We start from the raw sequence: 26,419 nt of genomic DNA on the forward strand, positions 1-26,419 counted from the left end.
AGATTAAATCAATGTGACTATATTTATGAACTTTCAGAGAGTTTACACTTCTAACTGGCTGCAAATTTCGGTCTGAGATTTTTAGTTGTCACCTTCTTAGGAGTGGAAGAATTAATTAGTACTAGAAAACGTGGAGCATTTTCAAAGTAGTAATAGATGCATGGAAAACATGAAGAGATGCATCTGATGTGCAGCTTTATCTTTGACCCATCTGAAAGCACAAATTTTCTTTCAGACTTGGTAATTTCAACTATTAAAATAGAATTAAAAATATATCATTTGATCAATTTGTTATTTTACAACAGAGGTGAGAAAAATACAGAGACCTAAATTTGATATTAAGCTGACTGGGATATGAAGGCAGCAAGATGAAGAAACAAAAAACATGGATTGCTTTCATGACCTCCTCCTGGTACCTCAGTTACCAGAACCTCCCACATCAGCTCTAGTCCTTTTGGTAGAAAGAAAGAACAAGGTCTGTATGCACAGAGAAAAGCTGGGTATCCACAAAAAGCTGCCACGATGTAAACGAAAAGACATAGGAAAGTTAAGTATCACGAATATTTAAACCACTCGATTTAAACAGTTCTAGCAGCAAAGAACATCCTTCCCTTCATATTTTAACAAAATCACAAACATACTATTGCAACACTACAGGCTATTATGTTTTGACCTTTCAAGATCTGACATGTAACTGTTAAGTTATAATATTTGAAATCAGAAGAGAAATTAGGACTAAGGCTCCAGTCTTTCTTAGCACCCCCCACGCCCCACCCACCACCCCGAAAAAAAAAAAAAAGGTTGTCATATACCATTTACAACCCTAGATTCTAGAAGCAAAGATCAAGTACATTGTAGCAAAACCAGTGAATGTACCAACTACTAGAAAAGATTTCTGACATTTCTACCATGAGTGAAATCTTTATGTAACTTTCAGTTCAAATTTTATGTTTCAAATATACAAAGAAAATAGTTATGCAGTTTTAAGACAAAATTGATGGCTCTATAGATGGATTATATCCTGACCAGAATTGCTAATGAATTGCAGTCTTAGAATAAACTATAATTATTTAATTTTCAGAAAAAAAATCCAATTCAATAAAGAAAAAGGTTGAGTGTCCGATAAGCATACCTTCATAAAGGATCTGTCACGATTTGGAAAAGATTCAATAAAACTTTCTTTTAAAAGTAATGAAACCTAAACAATTAGCAAAACAAACATTAGTAGCTCAGGGCCAAACCAACAGAGCAAGACTATCAGTTCCAGCAGCAGAAACTAATGAAAGTCAACTATAAACTGAATGAATACATACATGTAAAAAGAATTTTAATGGCACCGTTTTAAAAAAAAAATTTAGGGAAACATTTGACTGCAAATTTGCTCACATGAAATATCCAAAGTCCAAACAGATGCAAAACTGATATTGTGTTTGAATTTACATGGAGATAAATATCCAGGATCTCCCACATTTCTGGGAACTGCCCAAGCACTGAAAGAGAAATAAACATGCTCGTGCCATGTTCACTTAGCCTACTGTTGAAGAATCATGAAATGCAGTCTACTTTAGACTACAGAGTAATTTGGATGTTATTCATATAGATATGTAATATAGACATTCGAAATAACTTCAGTATATCAACATGAAAGAAAAACTGCTAATTACAATCTTAGTTGCAAAGGCGATAGGCCTAGCCTATCGCCCCAAGTGCTCACCAGAGAACCAACTTGGCCAGATTATCACCAGAAACTTGGGATGGATTTGGTTAGTTTTCCATTCAACTACTTCATTAACACACGCACGCACGCATGCACAAACACGCCACGCCATACATGGACACATGATTAACATATGGTACAATGCACACATTAACAATATCAAGCACTGCCAAAATACAATCCAATCCATAAATTCCATACCGAACTCATGAATACATGAGAAAAGTAATAATATACGCGATTGTTGTCTTATTAGCTGAACTGAGAGATTCGCTTACTTGGTTATCCAACTTGTTAGAGGTAAGAGCTCAGATTTTGCATTTCAAATCATAGACCTTTCCTGATCACTTGTTTTATATTATGATTTAAGTTACTTCTATTCTTTCACAATACAGTCTAATTTTTCTTTGGGCTCCAATACGTCACTCTTGCATGATATCCAATTGTCATAAAGTTATAAGAGAACATATTTCATACATATAAAATGCACATCAGCATGTCTAGACATGATTATGTATATGCATCGTTTCCAATGATGGCCAGTGTTGGTCCATGCCAGTCAGCACCATAAGAAGATGCACTAGGTTCAGCACCTAGAACTGAGTCAGAACAGCAACTACTGAGTCCTTATAATTACTTTTAATTACAAATAGCTACTATTTCCATTATTTATGTTTCGGCACATGCTGACGTGTGTCTGCATGGAAATATGCATTTCATATGTATTTCTGTATGTATTTATGTATGTATACCTATGTTTATAGGGATGCAATTACACTAATTTCTAAAATAGTAGATCTAATATCTATGCATATAATATAGTATTTTGTATGTTTTTATGGAAGACCAGGCAGTGGTCTCCTGGTGTCCTAATGCCCATCTATTGCATCGAGTCAGTTCCTCGTCATATTGTCCTCTATTGGTACAGGTTCTAAGCTCTCTTAAATGTACACATCACCTCAATAGCCTCAAATTTAAATTACATCCTGTATAAAAACAATATCAATATCACAGTTTGTAAATTTTAGTTTCATGTCATCTACAATCTTTGGTTCTAATCAAGAAAAATCACCATGTAACCAAAAGATCATTCATGCAGGCTTGCAAGTAAACATTCTATAGAACATAGTAAGGTAAAATTAAACTAAAGGACTTCTCATCATATATATGCTTCTCTCAAGAGAAGAAGGTATCAATTCTCTCAACTCCAAAATCAATAATGGACACCTAAATCGAAGATCCCCACCATTGATCATATGATCTATACCATTAAAAATGCTTAGAAATCAAAAATCCTATATTTTGACAGTCTCTAACCTATGCATCATATGGACACAGAAATAAATGATTTTCATGGTGCTAGTAGGCTAAAATACATGATAAAGCATTTAAACTGAAAATCCACCTTATTAATCATGATTTAAACATGTTAAAGCATGCATAAATTCAAAATCAATAGATTTTAATGCTTAGATCATAGCAAAACATGGCCTCATATCATTTTTGCACCCACTTGAAGCATAGGTTAAAGACCACCTAAACAAATGTTTTTTGGCTTCTAGGCATAGAATAGAATATAGATCATAATCAACTATATGGATCTTCGATTTAGATGCCCTATTGTTGATTTTTGGAGTTGAAAAGAATAGCTCAAGAGGAGCATAGTCCATCCCTCTCTCTCTTTATATATCTCTGTGTGTGTGTCTCTGTGTGTGCGTGTATGTGTGTGTGTATTTATGTATATGTAGATATTCATACATGCATATATGTATGTGTGTGTGTGTGTGTCATCATCCTAGAAAAAAAGTAAATAACAAGTAATCAAGTATAGAAAGAAACCTTGTCATTATTTGATTGCACATTTGTGATTGTATGAGATCTTAGGTTGGAGCATAGAGAATCTAGATAGGATCTAAGAACTGCTAAGAAACCTTTAGCAGCTTCGACCTGTAGATGCAGGAAAATTAGAAGCAGTATAGAGCATCAAAAAGAAGTCAACATAGTTTCAAACAATTTAAAGTTAAAACCACTTCTTTTCCTTGATTAAGAAAATTAATCTTGACTAAATATTAGTCCTGGAAGAAGATGGTGTCATATACTCCTGTTGATTTAGGCCACAGATTGCGAAGAATGTCAAACATGCATAACAATTTGTGTGTGTTCTTATTATTTTCCCTTTATCTCTTGAAGGTACCAACTTAGGAAGCTGGTAGACTCTGGTAATTGGACAGGAGACTTGGGTCAATTCTTTCTTCACAAGAGTTTGGGAGGTAGCAGTATTTGGCGAGAGTTACTCCATTTCGTAGCCCACCTACAGGCCTCTTCTACCCCAACCAACAAAGAAAAGAGAGGATCAAGTTAATGTTTCTTTTTTCCCCTCAAATGATGTAATACACGAGAATGACAGCATAGAGCAATGCCATCTGACATAACTCAGTCACTGTATTCTTTTCACACAAAATGCAAGACAGAGCAATGATAGTGTATGCGCATTGACTTCCAGCATAATATCTGATCGCTAATGAGAATGTTCAAACTTCAAAGGAATGTTGCTTTTATCATAACAATGACTTTGGTTTAGGCACAAAAATTAAGTGCAAATTCATGTCATTTGCTAAGTAAGATAAGATATAAGTTATAAAACAGGCATGATAGTACAAATCGTCATACAAATACCATCAGTCAGGAAAAGCATTTTAACCTAAATAAATAATTTTTAAAACTTCACAAAACTAATGGTCAATATTTCGACTCTTCATTGAGGCTGAATTATAAGCACTACTAATTGCACTGAAAGCATTTAGGTGCTCTCACATGTTAACTGAATTGTCAACACATTTCTAATGAAAGTGGCCGGAGAAGCAGTGGCTGTCATTGCATTCCGTCATATTAAACATCTTAAGAATGCACGACAAGGCAGTGCCTTGCAGCATGACAATTTTTTTTATTGTAGATGATTTTACACTTACTCAGTTCAATTACTTGAATAATAAAGATATATGGATGGATATAATAAATAAAAATTTAAAAATGATAAAAAGATTATAACTTGTTTAAATCCTCACTTACCTGGACATCTGTGCACTCATAAACTGGTCTTTTTCTTGCTAGAAAGCTTTCACCCACAAGCCTTGCATGATATGGACCAAGAGATGCCAGCAACTCTCTTTGTCGGGGCAACTGTGGCATCGAGGGTGACCTCACCTACTTATGCAATGGAATGACTGATCAGAGTTCTTTTAAATAGAATCCAAACTTCAATACATTATAAAGAATCATTTCTACTGAAGTTGCTAGTGCTACAAGTAATTCATAGCAATCAGGAGAAAGAACTCCAGCACATATGGAAGCTTAGAAGAACAGGCCTATAGATCACAAAGCCATAGCAACAACCAACAATCTGCATCCCAACTACATGAGTTCAGCTTTCTCATAATACATTCCTAGGAAGGAAGGTTAAATTTTTATGACCCTTTAAGCTTCCTGGCTAACAGTTTTTAAGGGTAGTGGTATCTTAACCTCTTCCCTTTATTGACCCTCGGTACATATTTGAGCAGCTTCGATACTAGTGTAAGGAATCATTCCCAAACAACATCTTTAGGAAACAGAGCTAAATTGTTTTGGTCTCTCATACCATCACAGCATCACATCTTAGATGCAAAATATAGATTCAGTAGTGAAGTATCTCTAGGTCTTCTCATAAAATCTCCTTTAATCTAAATCTAAATATGTTTGTTTAAAGGAATAACTAGGAACAAATAAGAGGACCATAATTGCTACCTATATATAAACCATTATTCATAAAGTTAAGCAATGTCCCCACAAAGAAAAAGAAAAAAGAGTTGTACAGACAACTTGTATCGATATTTAATGTCATCATTATCAAAGTCTGGAGATATAATCAAGAGGTCTTGCCCCGTCTTCTTGGTTCAGCCTTGTGGAACCAGCACTGGTATTCCAATCAAGGTTTGAACCATGTGACCATAACAATGAAACTAGCTATTACTTAACTATCCACCTTAGTATTTTGAAGGGATTAAGCGAATAAAGAGTGCCAATAACTATAAAACATTAGCATGTTAAGAGTGGACAATTTGATGCATAGGCCCAAATGTCAATTAATAACAATTCAAACTGCCGAGGACCACTTCATCCCTCTGTCACCATGTCATATATCTATTATTCATAATTTTATAAATACTCCTCTCTTTAACAATGACACCTCTCGATTTATTTCTTTTATCTAAGAAACAAGACAAGCGCACCAGCCAGGAATGTGTTTGTACACACTTGCATAAATATCAGGAAAAAAAAATGATGGTGAACATAGCTTCCCAAGGTCCTCATGTGCATTGCACATGCCAAACACCACAATATTTGTTCTAAGATCTATCCTAAGAGCATTGTTATAGGTGTAAACCTGGTTTTTATGCGACCAGCAAGGAATTTGGGCGTTTTGGGGGCCAAAAATGCCAATTTGCTCTTTGTAGTTCACTAGGGAACCAGGTTTGCACCTTTCTAGTGTAGCTTTGGGGGAAGAAGGCATTTCCTAGCTCTAACGATAAACTCAAACTACTGACACTTTATTTGTCCTCCACTCTTTCACATATCCATGTCTCTTCCATGTTGCTCCTTGTTCTGTGTTCCCACACGTATAACATGGGTTCAGTTCTGGTACCATGGTGATTATAACAACACATAGAAGGGTGCACACACATAGACTCAACATAGCAAGGTTTCGAAACCAGATCTGTATGGCTCCATCTCAGCCATTCCAAATTGAACCCATGATATGTCAAGTCCTAAGGCAAGTCCAAGATCTTGATGCTTGAAAACTTGCGTTGTCTCAGTTCCGGCAAGCACATGCTGGGCCACTTACCAGCATTAACCAATATCCACCAATACTAGCCTGGTTGCTTCAAAAAGAGATGTGCAAGCCTCTTCTTTTCTTTTTTCGGTTCACAGGTGAGAGAAGGAAAAAGAGAAGTGAGAAAAAGAACAAGAAGAAAGGGAATTCATATCTGCATTTTACTGCTTAGGTCTGGTCTCCACCAACCCCTAATCCAGATTAAAAACCTAGTAATCTCCTAATCTCCTATCCACCTCATTTTTCTTTTTTATCAATTTTGGCAGAAATTTAGAAAAATGAAAAAGGTGAATCCATGAGCTTTTTTCCATGAGGGACAAATATTATATATGTTGTAGGTTGGACATCAAATTACAGGTTTTCTTGGTTGTGCATTTTCTTTTTTATATAACAATATTATTTTCATAATAAAATCGTTATTAAAACATTAAAATAAAAAATGAGAAACACCTAAACAAATCCTAAAAAGTCCCTAAACAACCATTGCAAAAAACAAAAAAGGGAAGAAATAGAAGCTAGCATCCTAGTGAATTACCATAATGTGAGGCCACCCAAAGTACCAGTACAATTTCATCCCTATACCAATCCAATCTCTGATTGATACTAGGTCCAAGGCTGGGATTTAAAACCTTGCTACATGCATGATGTATAAACTTATACATCTTGCACGATAACAAAAACATCATCACCACATATTATGATGTAATTATGTCAATAATGTTATGTCACAACAAAAAGTAACTTAAAGCTGCAGATCACCTCCTTTGGTTATAATTTCGCAACAAGAAGTACCCTTTGTGATAAGATAGGAAAATAGGAAAATGCAAGTGAAAAATAAATATCACAAAATGAAATTATCACCTACTAAAAAGGAATTAAACTAGCAAGTGGGCATATATTAGTTACTTGATTTGGAGAAGATTGTGAGATAATATGCCTAACGAATCAAACCATATCCATAACCATCTAGCCTTTTCCTAAATATTTGGGTTCAGCTTAATGGATCCTCATTCGCCAAGTATTTTAAGTAACATCACATTTTATGTTCCATACTGATAATGTCATCACCATGTAGTCCAAATGGTCTTCATTCTCAACTATTAGAAAGCTTATTAGAGCTTATATGCAACAAACCAATCCATGCCTTTTATCATGCCACCAGTATAACAATTCTTCACTTGTTGTCTTGCATTTTCAGTAACTGTATGCGGAGAGTGGAGACAACCCTCCTTTACATCCAACAAGTCAGGAAAACTCAACACCAGATATTTTTCACAGTCCAATCCACTCCTATCTGATTCCATGATACAGATGTATTAATCCTGAACATGCACACAAGAATTATATTAAAAGATGAGGATAATTCAGTCTTGTTGACTTGGCTGCCTCACATGCCTAAAGATGTCCCACAATAGTCGGTGATTTCATGCTTTGCTTACCATGTATAACTGTTAATTCTTTATGTTTGGAATTCTAAAGGCCCATTACATTCACAATTTGGCCTCGAGTTAAAGGATTGTAAAGGCTGATCAACATTGATTATGCTGTCTTTGGATCAATATCTAACCTATTCTGATAGCAAAGGCTGATAAATGCTCTTGACAGCTATACATGATAGTTAGCCTATTCTGATAACAAACTGTTGTAGGACAGCATAGGGAAAAAGATAGGGTTTTCTGGGGCTTTAAGATGTATCAGAATTCAGATTGAGCCAAAGACTTGCTAGCATTTCATGTTGAGAGTTGAGACTTAATTTTCCAATGTAAGTGAACCAGGAAAACTCTTAAAGATTAAAGGTCACAGATCCCCAGCTATGAACCTAGCATTCAGGAATCTAAGGTTTTAATTGACTTAAGGGGATTAACATGAGATAACAATTAAATTTTACATTGCTAGAATTTCTTGCAAAATTCAGAAGTTAAACAGTTCAACTATAGCTGAATATGAAAATTAAATAGATGAGATATATGCATTTCTCCGCAAGGGAGATGTGCAGGGTTTTAATTGAGGGAAAAGAACTATGTCATAGACCATAATAAAAAAGACCATGGAAAGAGGAAAAAGAAGAGTGAAAGGAAATTTTAAAAAAAAAAGAAAAGAAAAGAAAAGAAATTTTGCAGATGCGCTCCAAACATAAGAATCGGTCTTCGAGTTTGTTAGTTCCACATTCTTCTGATCACAAGAATCACATGTTGACATCACTGAGAAGCATAAATAACTCAGATTTCCTTTAAAATGTCTCCACATTTTCTGCATCAATTATACAGGTTTCAAGGTGTCCAATGTTTAACCTTACCAGAAATAGCAAAATCAGGATTCCCATTGAACCCCACACAGAAAGACACCAAAAATATATCATAACAATATCAAATGTAAGCCTACCACCCCAATATAAGATACCTAAGTTTGCGAAGTTTGATGAATAACTCAAACATTTGCAAACTAACACCAAAGTAGGAGTTGCAGATACTAAACCCACTGAATATGAGATTTCAGAACCATATGTTCTAAATCATGGCCACTGTAGCTGCCTACTTGTCTGCCTTAGTGTTCTGCATCATGTCTGTGAATGGAGGCTGATTGACTACCGCAATTCCTTATTCACGTTGCCAAGTTGACTTACAACATCTTATTCGATATGTTATATTTCAGATTATAATTATTCTCTTAGACAACTCTTCTTTTAGTCTGCCTTCACTTTTGGGTGCTCACTTAGCACACAAGCATTAGTCAGCCTCCTGCCTGCCCCTCTGTCACATATATATTTCTTTTAAAACATTGACCATTTCTAATAGATAGTAAGCTCAACCCAAATATGCAATAACATCAAAATAATTTTCTTATATTACACCAAATCTAATGATAATAATAATAATTAGTAAAAGGCTCCTGCATTCACATGTGTTGAACATTATAGACTTAGGCAAAGGGTGGTATGGCCCATTATGGGCCCTATATATTTCGAAGTAGCAAAGCTGATTAATATAACTAGCAGGTTCCTTATATAGCTATATGTATTATGTATGTATGTATGTATCTCTGTCTGTGTGTGTGTCTGTGTGTGTGTGTGTGCAACAATTTCGCCCAATTGTTATCAAGTAAAGACCACTGGTATTTCTTGGTAGTTTGAAATACACAGGTTCGTCTGGAACTCTGGATGCTACATGCCAACAAGCAGTTCGATTCTTCAACTGCTTTAAACCCAATAACAAATCTTATGCAAAACATTGATTTTCTCACAATTCTGATTGATTTTATTAATATTACAACAACAATGTCCAGAAAATGAACTCTGTGAAACCTAAATGTGTGTGTATCTATTATAGCAAATGCTAACATCATGTTATCAATCGGTCTTATTTAGCATGCTCCTAGCAATAAGATATGGAGAAAATGGAAATAAGAAATTTAAAATGAGTGATGTTTCAACATAGCAAATTCCAAAAACTGTGACAGATGGGGATCTAGTTTCAACACTTTAACAACATCCCAAGAACCCCTATGACCCTATCATTCCTCAATATACAAATTTTAGCATGTTAATTACATCAACTTATACACCATACTTGTAGCAATACCAGAGGAAGGACGTCAAAACAAGAAAGTTGAACCAAGCAATCCTGATCTAAGTTGCTGAGTATATTATCTTTACATATAAAGAGAACTCCTGGGCATGTGAGGCCAGACTTCTTAATTGCAAAGCCTCCATGTGCCTTATCTAATAATTTTAAAAAAAAACTGCAATAGTGCCCACATGCCTTTTCTTCTCCCATCACCCTCCCCATCGAACCCTTCTTAAAAGGCATGTGCATGGCACAGTTAAAATGCTAGTCTGTATATAACTACAAGACACATCTAGAAGTAAAGGCCCTGCTCACCTGGTTCTTGTTAGCATCAATGAGAATGGCATTAGCTAACTTCGGTTGTATGTCAGCAGTCTTGTTTTTTATGCCAACCTACACATACAGCAAACACTTCTCAGAGAGATAGCGACAACATGAAGTTAAATGGATGAAAAGTAAAAAAACAAAAATAGTTCTAAACTGTGTGTGTGTGTGTGCAGGGGGGGGGGGGTGGTGGGCGGGGGGCGGGACAAGACAGAAGATAAGAAGATACAGATGAACATTTTTTTCAGAAAGGGTCGCATGCACTCCATTCAGTTATAGAGTTCACAAAGTGACTTATTTGCAAACTATGATCCACCAGAAATCTGTTTCTGTCACATTTTAGTAAGTTAAAAATTACAGCTAATGGACATCTGTTTATATGTGTCTTCGTAGAAGATGAAAGTGGAGTGTGCTTTCCAAGTATAAGCAGGTGTGCCCATGCATAATAATGATGAAGAAATCATGAAGTTACAGATTCAGCAGGATCCTACCTGATGAGAAGCAGATTGGTGGGGGGGTGGTGGGCGGGGGGCGGGACAAGACAGAAGATAAGAAGATACAGATGAACATTTTTTTCAGAAAGGGTCGCATGCACTACATTCAGTTATAGAGTTCACAAAGTGACTTATTTGCAAACTATGATCCACCAGAAATCTGTTTCTGTCACATTTTAGTAAGTTAAAAATTACAGCTAATGGACATCTGTTTATACGTGTCTTCGTAGAAGATGAAAGTGGAGTGTGCTTTCCAAGTATAAGCAGGTGTGCCCATGCATAATAATGATGAAGAAATCATGAAGTTACAGATTCAGCAGGATCCTACCTGATGAGAAGCAGATTGGTGCATAACAAAGTTATGCTTCCTAGATGAACACAACCCATTTTTAAGTTCTCTATATAAATGAACTGTAAAACCAAGGGATTGGATCTAGTTTCCAACTTCTCAGCAAAGCTGTTGGAATGGATACTTGACAGATCAAGTGGTTGCCTATGTCAATTAGTTGTCGAGAAGCCCTCACATAGTATGTGCTTAGATGATTGTTCTAAGTGTCCAAACATGATGAATTCAAAACAAATTCCGTGTTCCTTTTTTCAACTCAAGACCTAATAGCTAAAAATGTTTCACTTGAGTTAATTTAACCTGATGAGCCATCAAATAATGAGCAACTTAGACAAACTCCTACAGTTATTCTTTTTTGTGAAAATAGTCTAAGTGCTTTTGCGCATTCATGGACCTAAATCCTAGTATGGCCCATCTAATTGCCTAGCTCAGCTTCAGGAGCTCATCTATCATCAATGATTGTCATCAGTAACCTAATTACCATGTCTGACCAGTCCCACAATCCCATCTCTTAAGCAAGCAAGATTGAAACTAGACACTTTAATATCAAAGCGAAAGTATTGAAATATTCATTTATGAAGTTATTTCTCTAATAAATTTGATTATTGGAACTGGCTTGGCAAAACATTCTAGCATTCTTAAACACATGAAGGAGCTCAGGTACTCAGAGGCTGCTCAAATACTGTTAAATTCCTAGGTATAAACAGCAGCATGGCCACAAAAATTATGGCCTAAAATTTCCACTTGCATGGAGCATGACACCAAGTGGCTGGCATAGCACATGCCATGCCAAGCATATGCATGGCCAGAAAACAACAAAAAATAATTAAAAACGACCTTAAATTAACTTTTAACTAAAAATAGCAAAAGAGATTTACTAGATGTTGAGTTGCCCCAATGCTGGTACCAGCACCGGACCAGCATGGTTTGTGCCTGCTGGCAAAGACCAGCTCAGGCCAGCATTTAAAACCCTGAGCCTGAGCACTAACTTTTTGCAATTTTACATTCAAGATCAATGTAGAGTATATGCATTTTAGGTTGGTCTAGCGTATGAGTATATGCTTAACTCTTCTTCTGCATGGCATACTTAATACTATAGAAAAATTTGTTAGCTTTTGACCGATATTATGCAAATCTTCTGCAAAAATGAGTGTTGAAGTCACATAAGTCAGAGTTCTCTCTGCTGTTGTCAACAATGTAATGGAATATTTTTAATTAAATGCAAATATAATTTCAGCAGGGTTAAGGGGAAAGAAAATTAAAGGTATGAAAACATAGGCTAAAATAACAAAAAAGAGCATTATGATTTTCTAGGAAGAATATAGCCATGACTTAACAAAGAGCTCGTGCAGCGGTAGATTGCATGAAACATGTGTCCATCAATCTCTGACATCATCAATTTTATAATTTAATCAAGATCCAAGAATAATTCTGAGATGATCCACAGTCAAAAAGAAATATGGAAGAGTGGAAGTACACAAGGAAACTCACTATGTATGGAACAGGCGCATCCAAAAAGTCCAGCATGTCATTTGGCAAAATCTGGATTATGTATGTAAACTTCCTCATTGGCGGCACCATAGACAATAAATATATAGAGTTGCTTTAAAGAATATTCCATTGTAGACATAATGTCAGTAATATAAGGAAAAAAAGGTTGCATACCGGCATTAGTAGGCTTTGCCACTGATAGGGACGTATTAGTGGTACAATTGATAAAACTGCAGCAGATAAGATTCCCTGCACACCATATGTATATATATATATATATCAGGACCTAGTAGCTCATGTCTGATTTGCAATCACACGTGGGATGCATGTTAACTTTCTGATGTATCATAAATTCTTGGATTTAAAGTCATTTTGTACAGTTTCCTGTCAGTCCATTTTTATAATTAACATCTTTCTATCGAAAATATTAATGAGATCAAATATATAGCAGCAGATGTCCGTAATGTGCAAGGAAGTAAAATCAGAGGGAAAACATTTACTGGAGCCTGTCCAGTTTAAGAAAAAGGGACTTACATAGCTAGAAGCCTAGAACACAGACAGACAGCTCGTCATATAAAAAGTAAAGCAAGTGACAAAATGTTGTTGACTTTATATCATTCATCCAATGAGAAAAACAACAATACCCTAATGAAGAGAAAACATCTTTCAAATCCTATTTGGATGCAAGAGGAGATAATCAGCAAAACTATTCTACATCTATGTGTTTATGCTTATTCCCCATGTATCTGCATGTGGTTTATTGTTAAAGTAGCAAGATACCTGGCTGAGAAACAAGACTTACATCAGATGATCAGAATGTTAGCAAAAAGATGAAGAAAGGAAACAATTAGCAAGGTAAGTGAAATGGGTGAAAAATAAACGCCCATATGATAGTTTTGCCACTTAGAAGGTCAGGTTTTTTTTTTTTGTATGAAATAATATCAAAAAACTAATATATGCAACCAGCCACAAGGACATGCCACCTTCCTATGCAGTGTTTATGTACTACATATGCTGACTAGACAAGGAACTAAAAGAGCAATAATGACCAAGTGACGAATTATTATTGTTACTAGTAGTTGCCTTGCTCAAATGACTTAATAGGCCTTGGATTACCTACGTCACCACTGCCTAGATCATTACACATATACATCTATATATTTAGACAAGCATGCATGCATACATAAACAGGCACATTCATGCAAACACTCCATTTTCATGATTTATCAGAGATAATGAAATAAAAACAGGAGCTATTTTCATATGCATTATTGGGGGGAAAAGCACTTAATACAATTCATTTTTATTTTTTAGACAAGCTACTGTTTGCTGAGTATCAACATCAACCTTTAACTTCATGTTATCGTAACCTTTGACTTCTTAACAAAATGTGTCATTTGCAGAGAAGTATACCGTGATTCCTCCAACAAATCTATGACAAATAAGTTATTTGAAATCACTGTTGAATATAATGGTTAATTTGATGTTACATGAAATATCATTTCTGAATGGAATGGTTATTTTGATATATGATGTGCGCAGATATGTTTTCTGGGTTTAATTGAGTCATGCTGGATGGTTGATATGTGATTTTATGCTAATTGCATATATTTCGGAAGGATCATTTGCTATTTTCTATCTTTAAATTATTTATGTTGGTGTGTGTGTTTGGGGATTCTTACTAAGCCATTAGCTAATATTATTTTTTTCTCTTTCTTCTCAAAGCCACAGGGTGCTTAGCACTAAGGTTTGGGGTTTGCTAGTAAGAGATGGAGAAGATTCAGAACATTTATAATAACTTGGATGTTGGCCCTTGTGATCATACTATTTCTATTTCAAAAAAAAAGGATCGTTTTATTTTATTCCCGAAAATGGTGAATAATAAGGTTGATGTTTTGATCTTTAATAGGTCTTGCATATTTCATAGGGTTATGCCCTATGGAATGTGTGGCTGTGTCATGTGCCAACCTAAGTGGCAGGTTTGAGGTGTGATGATAATAAAATCTGTTCACAATTCTAAATCATATTTGGAATCTCTCTTATCACCCATTTGTTAGTTTACCTATAAAGGAGCCTTGATGCTTAAGTACAAAGAGAAAATGTATGATCACACATGGTCCGCTGCTTTTAACAGAAAGACCAGGTTATTCTTTAACTACCTCCACCATAAATTCCTTCTAGGACTAAAAAATTCTATAAACCATGGAAAGTATCCCTTGAAACAGAAGAGAGTATAATACAAGAAACAGTTCACATGATCACTTATACTCAAAAGAAGCTCACAGACTCTGCTGCTGCCAAATGCAAGCTCACCAGTCACCACTATGAAAACTGAGTTCAGAAGGTAACTACATTTTAGCACTAGCTATTATGCATCCCTACGCATATAACTAGCAAAGTAACAGAAGCTCTTTCCTTATTTGAGATAGGCCAGTACATCTGATTTATTGAAGCCTATCATTGTCACTATGACAAGTCCTGGAAAAAAGGAGCATCCAAAAACTCACTCATTGATATGTAACTCAACCACAAGAAAAACAACTGGAGCAGGCACATTCCTCATGGACATGTTGAATTGACCAAAAGGACAAAGAAGTTCTAAAGGCTAGCAGATGTAATCACTAAAGTGACAAAGTACAAACTACAAACTAACTTTCGAGCTTAAATCTTTTAGATGACTTGAAAACTTCAGTTATTAGATCTATCTTGTAATCATGAATGTAATGGAATATACAATAGATTATGACCGGAGCATGTGCCAACTTTTTTTGCGGGGTGTGTTTTTTCCTTTTTCCGTGTGCGTGTGCATGTGTGTTGGGGGTAGGGTGGAGTAATCAAGGATAACATCATACCAAATTAGAGCAAACAATAACAATTTGTTTCTCCAAAAGTGCTCCAGCAAACATCGTTATTATCTGTCAAGTGCACAATTATCATGTCAAAAACAGGAGCTCTAATATCTCCATATTAAGATGAAAATAAAAAAACACAAGGACAATGCAAATACAACTCAACTTAATTTTCTATGTTATGGTGAAAAAGCACATGCACGCAGGCACATTATATAGAACCACTTTATGCATATACGCTTTGGTGCCTCAGTAACAAAATGCACGGTTGGTTAACTGAAATGAATGGCATTCTTCACTGTCTACATTGTTCAAAGTGCCAGAAAACCAAAAATAGAAAGGTTGAGAACTTCTTACATATACATGAAACAGTTAAAACATGAATTTTTGTTAATTACTATACAAATGCTTCATTCTGATAATCTGATATATGACTGGAAAGCATCAAACTATTTGAATTTTAGTCAACATATTTTTAAAATGTCTACACCATGAACAGCAATTTGTGTCATTGATGCACATGTCCCACCATGCACTTTGCCATATACATTAATAAACATGCATGTGTATGCAGGGGTGTGGGTTATCTGCATGTTGGCATGGTTTTGGCATAAGCATAGGTGATTGTGCATAGGCAGATGGGTGTGTATACCCATGTTTAAACAATATAACGTAGAAAAAACTATTAAAAAAAAATTTTCTTCCATGGAACAGTTTTCTAATAGATGTTTTATATGATGGCTGTGATCAGAAAAACATGCTTGATCCAATCACCACAAACTGACAAAGTTCACATGACACGCTAGGAAAAATCAGAATTGTCCTCACTGAAGCGAGAAAAAGTTAAAAGATAATACAATAATGAAGATGATAGCATACATATATGCATGCATACATAAGACATAAGTACATAAATATGGGGAAGGCTTTTTAATTCTTGGGAACAACTGGCATAGTTGTCCCTGTGAACAATGACAGGTTTTGCCCCTTGTAAAAATAAAAAAGTAAATGGGTTGTTTTGGTAGTTAAAACAAGTGGAGAGCACTCATGAGCTATTTTAAAATCACATTATACTTAGAGCATGCCTTCTAAAATCTCAAGAGAGCTACTTCTCTTTTAAAATCTCCCACAAGCCTCCTCATCGTCTTTCTTTTCTCCAGGTATTCTCCTTCCTCCTTGATCCACCAACAAATTCCTTTCTCCTTCCCTTATCTAAAGGCCATCTCACTAGGCCCTACTTTTCTTCATTGCCATTACTCCCTCTCTACTAAACATTCCTCTTCCTTCTCCACCCACCACAATGCGACATCATCCTTCCTCCCATGACCCATCACTAATTCCACAACTTCTTCACATGGCTCAGCTCTTACTCCTCCACACCCCTCTTACCACTGCCCATTATATTCATAATAAATAGAGATAATAAGAAAGAAAGTGGTGTTGGATAGAACTGGTAGACACCGAGAATCTAAGGGTTTATAGAGCTTAAGCCTACAATTTCTGACACGTGCTGCCATTGGCATCCCCATTAATAGTTCTTCCCCTGATTTTTAATAGCATCTATTTTGAAGGAAAGCCTGGGTTTATCATTTTCCCCAAAGAAAAAGAGGGTTGCCGCACCAGATTACAAAGTTTAAGATCACAGAACCAAACACAATATGACTTCATTTAAACATATGTGCACGAATTACAAGTTAATTCCCTTAATGTTACAGGCCATGTTTGTCATTGATATTGATGTTACTTATAAGTCAATCAAACGCAATATGTTTAAGATCACAAATCAGAATACAACTTGTCTATGTACATAGGCCCTTACAAATAATCTTTTGCTATTTCTAATGTTCTTTTCATGACTAAACAAAGATATGTCAATTTGAACAGCACAAAATTTCTCGAAGATTGAAAAATGTCTTTCAGATGGCAATATATGAAGCATATTTATGTCAGTTAAACCATTGCAAAACAAGTACATGATAACATAAATGAGCATACACAAATTTATTGATCAGCTTTCCCAGTTCCCACTATTTCTATTAATTGTTGTTTTTATTTCTATCTTTAAGAAATCAAGGAAGCAAGCCTATGAGATGGGTAACTTCATGAAATACCCATTTTGGTGATGTAGCTTGAAGCTAAACTTGAAGGAGCCATCAGGCCTGTATATGGTCCATTCTTGATAACATTGTTAAAACCTTAATATTTATTTTAAACAACAAGTTTCCAAATGTAAAGGTTTCAAGGTTCTAAGGAAATTTATGTGAATTTCAGTACATAAATTTCAATTTGATTTGCAAAGATATACGCATTAATTTTATTTTGATAATAATGATTGGTTGGATTTGATTTTCGTCATAAGTTTCAATTTGAGAATCAGGTTATTAAGAAAACTGCATAGTGTGACCTGAGGCTGCATATCCTCAAACCCAAGAAGCATCTGCATGCTTCACAGAGGCATAATATATATAATTCTCAAACATCTTATTGTCCTACTATGTCAACATGCCCAATTCCAGGTTTGCTTCACCAGATCTCTTTTTAAAGTTCGAAACATGTAATATGACAAAAATTCACCAAAGTATGTTAAATTTGTTATGTTTATTAGTAATTTTGTATTTTTGTGTATCAAAAATTGTAAGAGAGTAATCATAAACCTTAAGAAAATAAAATGCTATTCATAATCCCATTATACAATGGCAAGTATAATAGAATAAAGGCTAAATATCGACCATTATTTGAATGTCCATTAGTGCAGCATTATATGACAGTCTCTACTCTCTGGGATTAATGCATGACAGTGGGAGATACCTTAATCAATGGTGGTTGGAGAGGATAGGGTTGGGGGTAGGCTTGCGCTAGGAGATCAGCAGGAGGGAAGAGCAAGAACATGCACTAATATGGGAGTAAGGAGGGACGAAGAGGATTTTGGCAACAATGAAAATAAGGGAAAGATAGGAGAAAGAGAAAGGAGAAATGATTGCTGGGTCCTGGGTAGACAGAAGGAAGCCAATTACAGAAGGACATGGAGGAAGGGGAAGAAAAGAGGAGGAGTTCTTGTGAGATTTTAAGAGAAGGTATACTCTAAATAACATGATATTTTTAAAAGAGCACAGAAGTGCTCTCCACTTTTTAAAACTACCAAAACTACCCAAATAATTTTTACTTTTGGAGGAGCAAAACCTGCAAAATCTGTCATTGTTCATAGGGACAACTAAGCCGGTTGTTCCCTAGGAACTAAATGGTCTTCCCCTGTACACTGAGTTTAAAACTAAATTTGGTCACTTCAAATGATGAAGGAAATCAAAAATCATATTTGCAAACAATATTTTAAGGTTTAAAAATGCTTCATAAATCTCATCACAGAAAATAATTCACACTTACATTTTCAAGCCTCAGGCACCCACATATGCATGCAATTGTCCATATAGACAAAGCAATAGCCTCCTCCTCAGCTAACAGTGCGCCGTGTGCCTGAAAAATCAAGGCCAGAGAATATTTATACATGTCAAACTTCCATATATAAAAGGATTTGACCTGTATCATGCATATAGCAAATTGCAGCAACTGGAGGTCAATTTGATAGCTAATCCTAGCACAAGCAGAATGTACCTCAGCCACTTCTAAGCTTGTGTTGCAAGATCTAAGATCAACAGTGGAGTCAGCAATATGAAGAACTGTTTCACCAGGCCTGTGAAACTCCAATGGATGCAAGTGCTCCAAGGGCTGGAAGGTAAGCTTCGAACCCCTAGCAGGGCAATGTAACTGATAATATTCACAAATTATCTGTAAAGATCCATGACCATTCGCCTGAATTCCAATAAACATATAAAATGAAAGTAAAGCAGTTAAGTGGACCCAGTTCAGAAACCAGAAAATATGAAATATTGGTTTTCGTCTCAAAATTGTAATAATCAAACCTTGGCCCATTCAAGGATATCACCATGCCCACTGGAATCTTCCAGACCAGATGAAGATGGCTCTTCGAGCTCTACTTCATCCATATCACTCCTAAAATTTCTGTCATCACTTGGAGAACCTTGGAAACTGCAAATACAGATGCTATGAATTAGCATTGCTAACTTGTCAAACAGAAATTCTTCTTTAAACTAGGCTGCCAAAACAGCTGCAAAAGTGCTAACGTAAGAACTTAACCCTGAGATTATCACTAACTCAAACAATAATCATCTCCTGTCACTTTGCATACCATAAATAATGTACATTTACAGGAGGAACACTCAGAATCCACCCATTGTGCCCTTAGCCTTATTCACATATCTCACTATTATTTCTAATGTGAACCTTTATGGGGCAAAAGTTTCATATTATATTTCTGTACCCAAAAAAAGTTTCATATTGTAATTCAACCATGAAAATGTACATTGAAGACAGCGAAATTTGAAGGAAGCTCAGGATACTTGTCATAGAGCCCTTATCTTGTTACGACATAATTATTTATTATTATAACATAGAAGAAAACCTATGAAATATCCATACATAATCCAGTGTGAAACTTTAGTCGAGGTTTTAAATAACATGTTATGCCATCATAAACCATTATTGACCATTATTATTGCTACAACAGCTGTTATTTGCCTCAAAAATTAGCATTTTAAATTTTTATATTAAAATAATCACTGTCATAACAGCTGTCCAAATGATACTATAATGAAAAAGGGGCAATAGCAGAAAACAGTTTTCATTGTGTTGGGTGGATGTCTGGCCAGGACACTACCTCCCAAGATCCTTTCAGTACCACGCGATGCAGCAGGAAGAAAGAAGAAACAAAACAAAAGGAAAAACAATCAAAATACGTGGATCAGCCACAAAAGGGCTCGCCTCCACGGGGCATGCAAACTTCACTATGAAAAGAAAATTTTACAAGAGGAGACCTCACCCTCAACCCTTGTACACCCAATTCTCTCTTACCTGAAGTTCCTCTCACAAAAGCTCTCTCTCTCTTGGAGACCCCCCTGAACCCCTGAAGAGCCTGGCGACCGCTGTCCAGGAGCCTCCTGCTCCTTCTCTCACAGCACGTCCGCCTCTCTCTCTTCAATCGGGGTCGTACGGCCTTCGTACGGCGAGAAAACGAACCACTCGTCCCTCTGTTACGTCTCAGGGCCTTTTAAAGGCTTAATCATAGGTTAAAACACGTTTAGAAAGGGATTAGGACTCCTTAACAAGGCCAAGAAACCCTCCTGACCGTCGGATCAAGACCGGGAGCTCTCTGGGCCATCCGATCGCGCTCCGGTCCACGGAATAGGGCCGTGGACCGCGAGAAACGTGTGGGAAACGCCCACGCGGTCCACAGGCCGGGCCGTGGACCACCCGGTCCACGGTGGACCGGGGCAAGGGCCAGCAGGTCCGCTGGCCTGGGCCGGCCCGCGCGCGCGGGCCTAGGCCGCGCCTGCGCGCGGGCCTGCGCGCGCCTGGGCCGCGCGCCTGGGCTGCGCGCGCCTGGGCCGCGCGCCAGCCTGGGCCGCGCGCCCGCCTGGGCCGCGAGCCCCCCCCGCGCGGGCCTGGGTCGCGCGTCCCGCGCGCCGCCGCCTGCGGCCGCCGCCGGTCGCCGGCGATCCTCCGCCGCCTCGATTTTCGTGCCATCTTCGAAAGCTCGTATCTCCTCCATCCGAGCTCCGTTTCAGGTGATCTTGATCTCGTTGGACTCCGTTTTTTCGCCGCGAACCTCGTTGTGGGCTCAATGTGGGCTGAATCTCGAGGCGTCAGATCCTAACAATCTCCACCTCGACTCGATATTCGGCCTCCTCCAAACTCCGAGAGCTTCTGGATCTCCTCGCCCCCATGCCCTGGGGCAATCGCCTGCTGATCATGGATGGGCAAACATGGGAGTCGAGCCAGGCTGCTCGATCCCATCTCCGTCGTATGCTGTGCTCCTCCTGACCTGAGACCTGCTCGGGGCATCATCCTGCGGCAATAGGAATCTTACCTTGCGACGTTGCCTCTCGTCCTCCCGAGTCTCCTGTCTCGTGCCCGATCCGCCTCCTGGAGCTCCACCTCGCTCTGGGCTCCACCTGGCTCCCGATGCTCCACCTCGCACTGGGCTCCCTGCCAGGTAATAATGTCCTCTGCTCCCCTTCTTCCCCTCCAGCACAATCCTATCGCCGCGTAGCACCCTCAGGATTCCTCCACCAGCTACCGTCCTGTAGCCTCTCGAATCCAGTCTGCTAAGTGAGATAAGATTCCGCCTGAAATCGGGTATGTATCGGACCTCCCCCAATCTCCTCACTGCACCGTCATGTGTCCTCCAGCTGACCGTCCCAATGCCTCTGATCGCACAGCTCGATCCATCCGGCAGATATACAGTGCTCTCACTGTTCTCCAGGGAGTCAAACTGCTCCTCTCTGCAACACACATGATAGGGGCATGCAGAATCTAATATCCACTGCTGGGAAGAAGTAGATACCTCGTCAGATATCTCAAAGACATCTCCATCTAAATCACTGCCGGCCGTCGCTACAGCAGCCACCGTCCGATTTTTCAGTTGAGGGCAATCTCTGGCTAGATGCCCCAACTCCTCACACCGGTAACACCTGGTTTTGCTCAAGTCCCTCCTGGACTTAGACCGCCCTCGATGCGATCTCCTGTCGCTCCGTCTACCGCCTCCTGCACCTCCAGAAGCCACCAAAGCTGAGCTATCGACGCCTGAGCTCGAAGCTGGGTTCTCCCTCTTGAGAACATCATTCTGGAGTATCGCCGCGGTGACCTCGTCCATCTTGATAGTGCTCTTCCCCACTAGAAGAGCAGTCACCAAGGACTCGTACGAAGGGGGAAGCGACGCCAGCAAAACCAGCGCCCTGGTCTTCTCCTCAACGTTCTCGCCAACGCTGAGAAGGTCGGTGAGGATCTTCTGGAAGTGGCTCAAATGCTCCTGCACGCTCTGTCCCTCAGTCATCCGCAGTTGGTAAAACTGCCTCCAGAGGAAAAGAGTGTTGGTGAGAGACTTCGCCATGTACAACTCCTCGAGCTTCGACCACAGCACCGTCGGGGAAGTCTCGCTCAGCACATGGATCACCACCTCATCTGCCAGGTACATACGGATGGTACTCACCGCCTGCATCTGTAGCCGTTTCCAATCCCGCACCTCCATGGTGGTCGGTTTCTCATCGCACAAGAGAGCATCGATCAACCCCTGTTGGATGAGCACGTCCTTCACCCTTGCCTGCCACAAGGAGAAATTGCTCTTACCATCAAACTTGTTGATCTCCATCCTGATTGTTCCTGTTTTCTCCATCTTCAGTCTTGCTCACCACCACTGCAATCTGCGTCCTTGTACCGCCTTGCTCTGATACCACTTGTTGGGTGGATGTCTGGCCAGGACACCACCTCCCAAGATCCTTTCAGTACCACGCGATGCAGCAGGAAGAAAGAAGAAACAAAACAAAAGGAAAAACAATCAAAATACGTGGATCAGCCACAAAAGGGCTCGCCTCCACGGGGCATGCAAACTTCACTATGAAAAGAAAATTTTACAAGAGGAGACCTCACCCTCAACCCTTGTACACCCAATTCTCTCTTACCTGAAGTTCCTCTCACAAAAGCTCTCTCTCTCTTGGAGACCCCCCTGAACCCCTGAAGAGCCTGGCGACCGCTGTCCAGGAGCCTCCTGCTCCTTCTCTCACAGCACGTCCGCCTCTCTCTCTTCAATCGGGGTCGTACGGCCTTCGTACGGCGAGAAAACGAACCACTCGTCCCTCTGTTACGTCTCAGGGCCTTTTAAAGGCTTAATCATAGGTTAAAACACGTTTAGAAAGGGATTAGGACTCCTTAACAAGGCCAAGAAACCCTCCTGACCGTCGGATCAAGACCGGGAGCTCTCTGGGCCATCCGATCGCGCTCCGGTCCACGGAATAGGGCCGTGGACCGCAAGAAACGCGTGGGAAACGCCCACGCGGTCCACAGGTCGGGCCGTGGACCACCCGATCCACGGTGGACCGGGGCAAGGGCCAGCAGGTCTGCTGGCCTGGGCCAGCCCGCGCGCGCGGGCCTAGGCCGCGCCTGCGCGCGGGCCCGCGCGCGCCTGGGCCGCGCGCCTGGGCTGCGCGCGCCTGGGCCGCGCGCCAGCCTGGGCCGCGCGCCCGCCTAGGCCGCGGGCCCCCCCCGCGCGGGCCTGGGTCTCGCATCCCGCGCGCCGCCGCCGGTCGCCGGCGATCCTCCGCCGCCTCGATTTTCGTGCCATCTTCGAAAGCTCGTATCTCCTCCATCCGAGCTCCGTTTCAGGTGATCTTGGTCTCGTTGGACTCCGTTTTTCGCCGCAAACCTCGCTGTGGGCTCAATGTGGGCTGAATCTCGAGGCGTCAGATCCTAACACATTGGATGAAAAATATTATTTCTTGAAATGTACAACTCACTTTGGTGAGAAATTATTTGAGTGAAAGCAGGATGTAAGGCTCTGGTTCAGCACATAGACTATGCTTAGAAAAATATTTTGAGTTTGATACAAAAATTAAAATTTGAAAATAATATTTTATTTAGAGAAAGGTACAGGTGAAAATAATTACTGATACTTGCATTATAAGTTATAATGGACAATCATAACACTAAATAATGCACTAGGACAGCGATTATCTTTTTCTCCCCTTATTATATATAGCATAACGAGCAGGTGCCAAAACTGTTATAATGCCACTATCACAGTTAAAGGTCATTATTTAAAACCTTCACTTCAATTGTAATGAACCAATATGATCCCTGATATTTTCTAGAATTTGCTAAGGAATTTGCATGTTTATTGCCAACAATGTCAATAAGGAAAATAGAAAAAAGGTAAATAACATGTGAAAGTTATATACCAACTTCGCATAAAATTTCCCTACACAATAAAAAGGTTCTAAACAATCTACAGTATAAAGCAACCAAACCGAGCCAAGAATTTAATAACATCATTGAGAACCACCTATATTACAAGTAATCAAACATCTTGTTAAAGATGTTAACTATAATCTCAAGATAACATATAAATAATTTTTGGTAAAACACAAAAAACTCTCTATTAAAAGGCTGAAGATCAATAAAGAAGGAAAGCCTAGCAATATTCTCCTTATAAATTTATAACGCAATGGAATTTAAGAAAAAATAGCTGCAGAATATGGTTCATGCCAAACCACACATCAATTTGATTGACAATCAGCAGGATTAAGGTGACATTTCTGGACCACTTAAGTGGTTGCATACTTGCATTGCACCAATAAATTCCAGCTAAAATCGATCTGGAATAATAAAGTGTACACAACTAATCTTTATCATACCAACTAGACTTAATCATTATAATCTACTTGCAGTTTTCATCTGATACCAACAGAATTTCAGAACAATTTCACCAACAGGGAGACTCATATAAAGAATGATTAATGTGATCAGTGAAAATAAAATTCTACCTGGCAGAGGATTCAGAGCTTTCATGCAGGCCACACCGCAAAAGTGGCAAAACGCCATCTGGAAAACGCCTTTCAGATTGCCTGTTTTTCATGACCTCATCAACAGAGTTATCATGGTTATCTTGACTGACATCTCTGGATTCTTCTTCAGTTACAAAATCTGTTATTTCTTGATTGACTTGAAAGGTGGGGTTTCTCTGGATGACTTCCTCAGAATTCAAGTTCACTTGATGGAGCTGGTTATCTACAGGTTTCCCATTATCAGATATTTTCTTAGGGGTAGAAACTTCTGTACTTAAATCAGAACATTTCATCAAATTTGTTGCATCCTTGGTGAAGTACCGTTCCTGTACCGAACTATTGGTTTTATCATAAGTGTTGTCTTCATCAGAAGTTTCTTTCAGTGACAGCAAATTTAGCATGTCGATGCCTTTTGTTAGCCATTCGAACCTTTCTTCAATGAAGATGCTGCACGCATAATCATGGGTGATTCCAACAAGAATGAATAATTATGGCCTTTCCCAGAAATTTAAAGGAATCATATCAACCAAAACTTGGTCTCTTATGGCAGACTTTAACAGCCTGGAGTGTCAAGCTGAATGCATACATGCAAGCAGGATCGCAAAGGAAGGGTCATAGGAAGGAATGCAAATAGACATCATAGAGGAAAGGTCACCAGAAGCAATATGTGGCATTTTTTTTTTTTTACAGAAAGGACATATAGAATGAATAGACAACCACATCCAGCAGAAGTGAGTTGAAACTTAAAAATGGCAATCATACTCAAATCAATTAGAGACTTCCAATGTTTTTGTTATATTTTACAAGAAAGGGTGGAAGATAAGAAATATATCGACACAAATGACATGCACAAACATATAACAAGAGAGTAGAGACAGGCAGACAGCTGCATCATTAATTGAGAGCAACATGATAAAGAGCTGCTAATTGAGATGAAAATGATGGTAACTATATTCCATGGAAAGTAACATGTTGGAAAGCTGAGGGTTGCATGGAAGGAGGCTCAGCCAATGATCAGATGTAGTGGAAACGGGACACATCCAATGGTCAGGTATAGTGGAAAAAGACAATGCTCTGGGTTAGAGTCTTAAAGATTCCTCCATCACGAGTCCACCAATTGGAATGCTTAACCAAATGATTTCCCTAATCAAAATGTTATCATAACAAGCGCATCGAATATACATACATACATATATGTGTGTGTGTGTGTGTGTGTGTCGAATCAGGACCATGAATTAAAGAAATTGTCAAAATGGGACCACCAACCATGTGTTTGTCACTATTGAAGGTTCCATAATAAAAGGGTCATGAAGCATAGAGTCGAGACTGCACAAAGGCTTAGAGTGATGGTCCTTCAA

At 38.7% G+C, this 26,419-nt stretch overlaps 1 protein-coding gene across 7 annotated transcripts in view; it reads right to left on the reverse strand.

The window, feature by feature from the left end:
• Window positions 1–237: 237 nt before the first annotated feature.
• The window catches only part of LOC105053095 (uncharacterized), a 38,842-nt gene continuing 12,660 nt past the window's right edge, over window positions 238–26,419 (reverse strand). For 3 of the 7 annotated variants that reach the window (XM_073244378.1, XM_073244377.1, XM_010934116.4), the window contains 12 exons: window positions 25,041–25,508; window positions 19,569–19,695; window positions 19,261–19,458; window positions 19,033–19,122; window positions 15,655–15,717; window positions 12,977–13,051; window positions 12,803–12,871; window positions 10,463–10,540; window positions 4,787–4,921; window positions 3,557–3,664; window positions 1,133–1,198; window positions 238–514 (listed from right to left, as the gene is read on the reverse strand). In XM_073244378.1, coding sequence (XP_073100479.1) covers window positions 446–514; window positions 1,133–1,198; window positions 3,557–3,664; window positions 4,787–4,921; window positions 10,463–10,540; window positions 12,803–12,871; window positions 12,977–13,051; window positions 15,655–15,717; window positions 19,033–19,122; window positions 19,261–19,458; window positions 19,569–19,695; window positions 25,041–25,508 — 1,546 coding nt within the window. In that variant the 3' untranslated portion in view covers window positions 238–445. The remainder of the gene's footprint in view (window positions 515–1,132; window positions 1,199–3,556; window positions 3,665–4,786; window positions 4,922–10,462; window positions 10,541–12,802; window positions 12,872–12,976; window positions 13,052–15,654; window positions 15,718–19,032; window positions 19,123–19,260; window positions 19,459–19,568; window positions 19,696–25,040; window positions 25,509–26,419) is intronic. The other 4 variants (XM_019853337.3, XM_010934117.4, XM_010934120.4 and 1 more) reach the window with 4 other exon arrangements.

This window comes from Elaeis guineensis, chromosome 10 (assembly GCF_000442705.2).
Source record: "Elaeis guineensis isolate ETL-2024a chromosome 10, EG11, whole genome shotgun sequence".
Lineage (NCBI taxonomy): Eukaryota > Viridiplantae > Streptophyta > Magnoliopsida > Arecales > Arecaceae > Elaeis > Elaeis guineensis.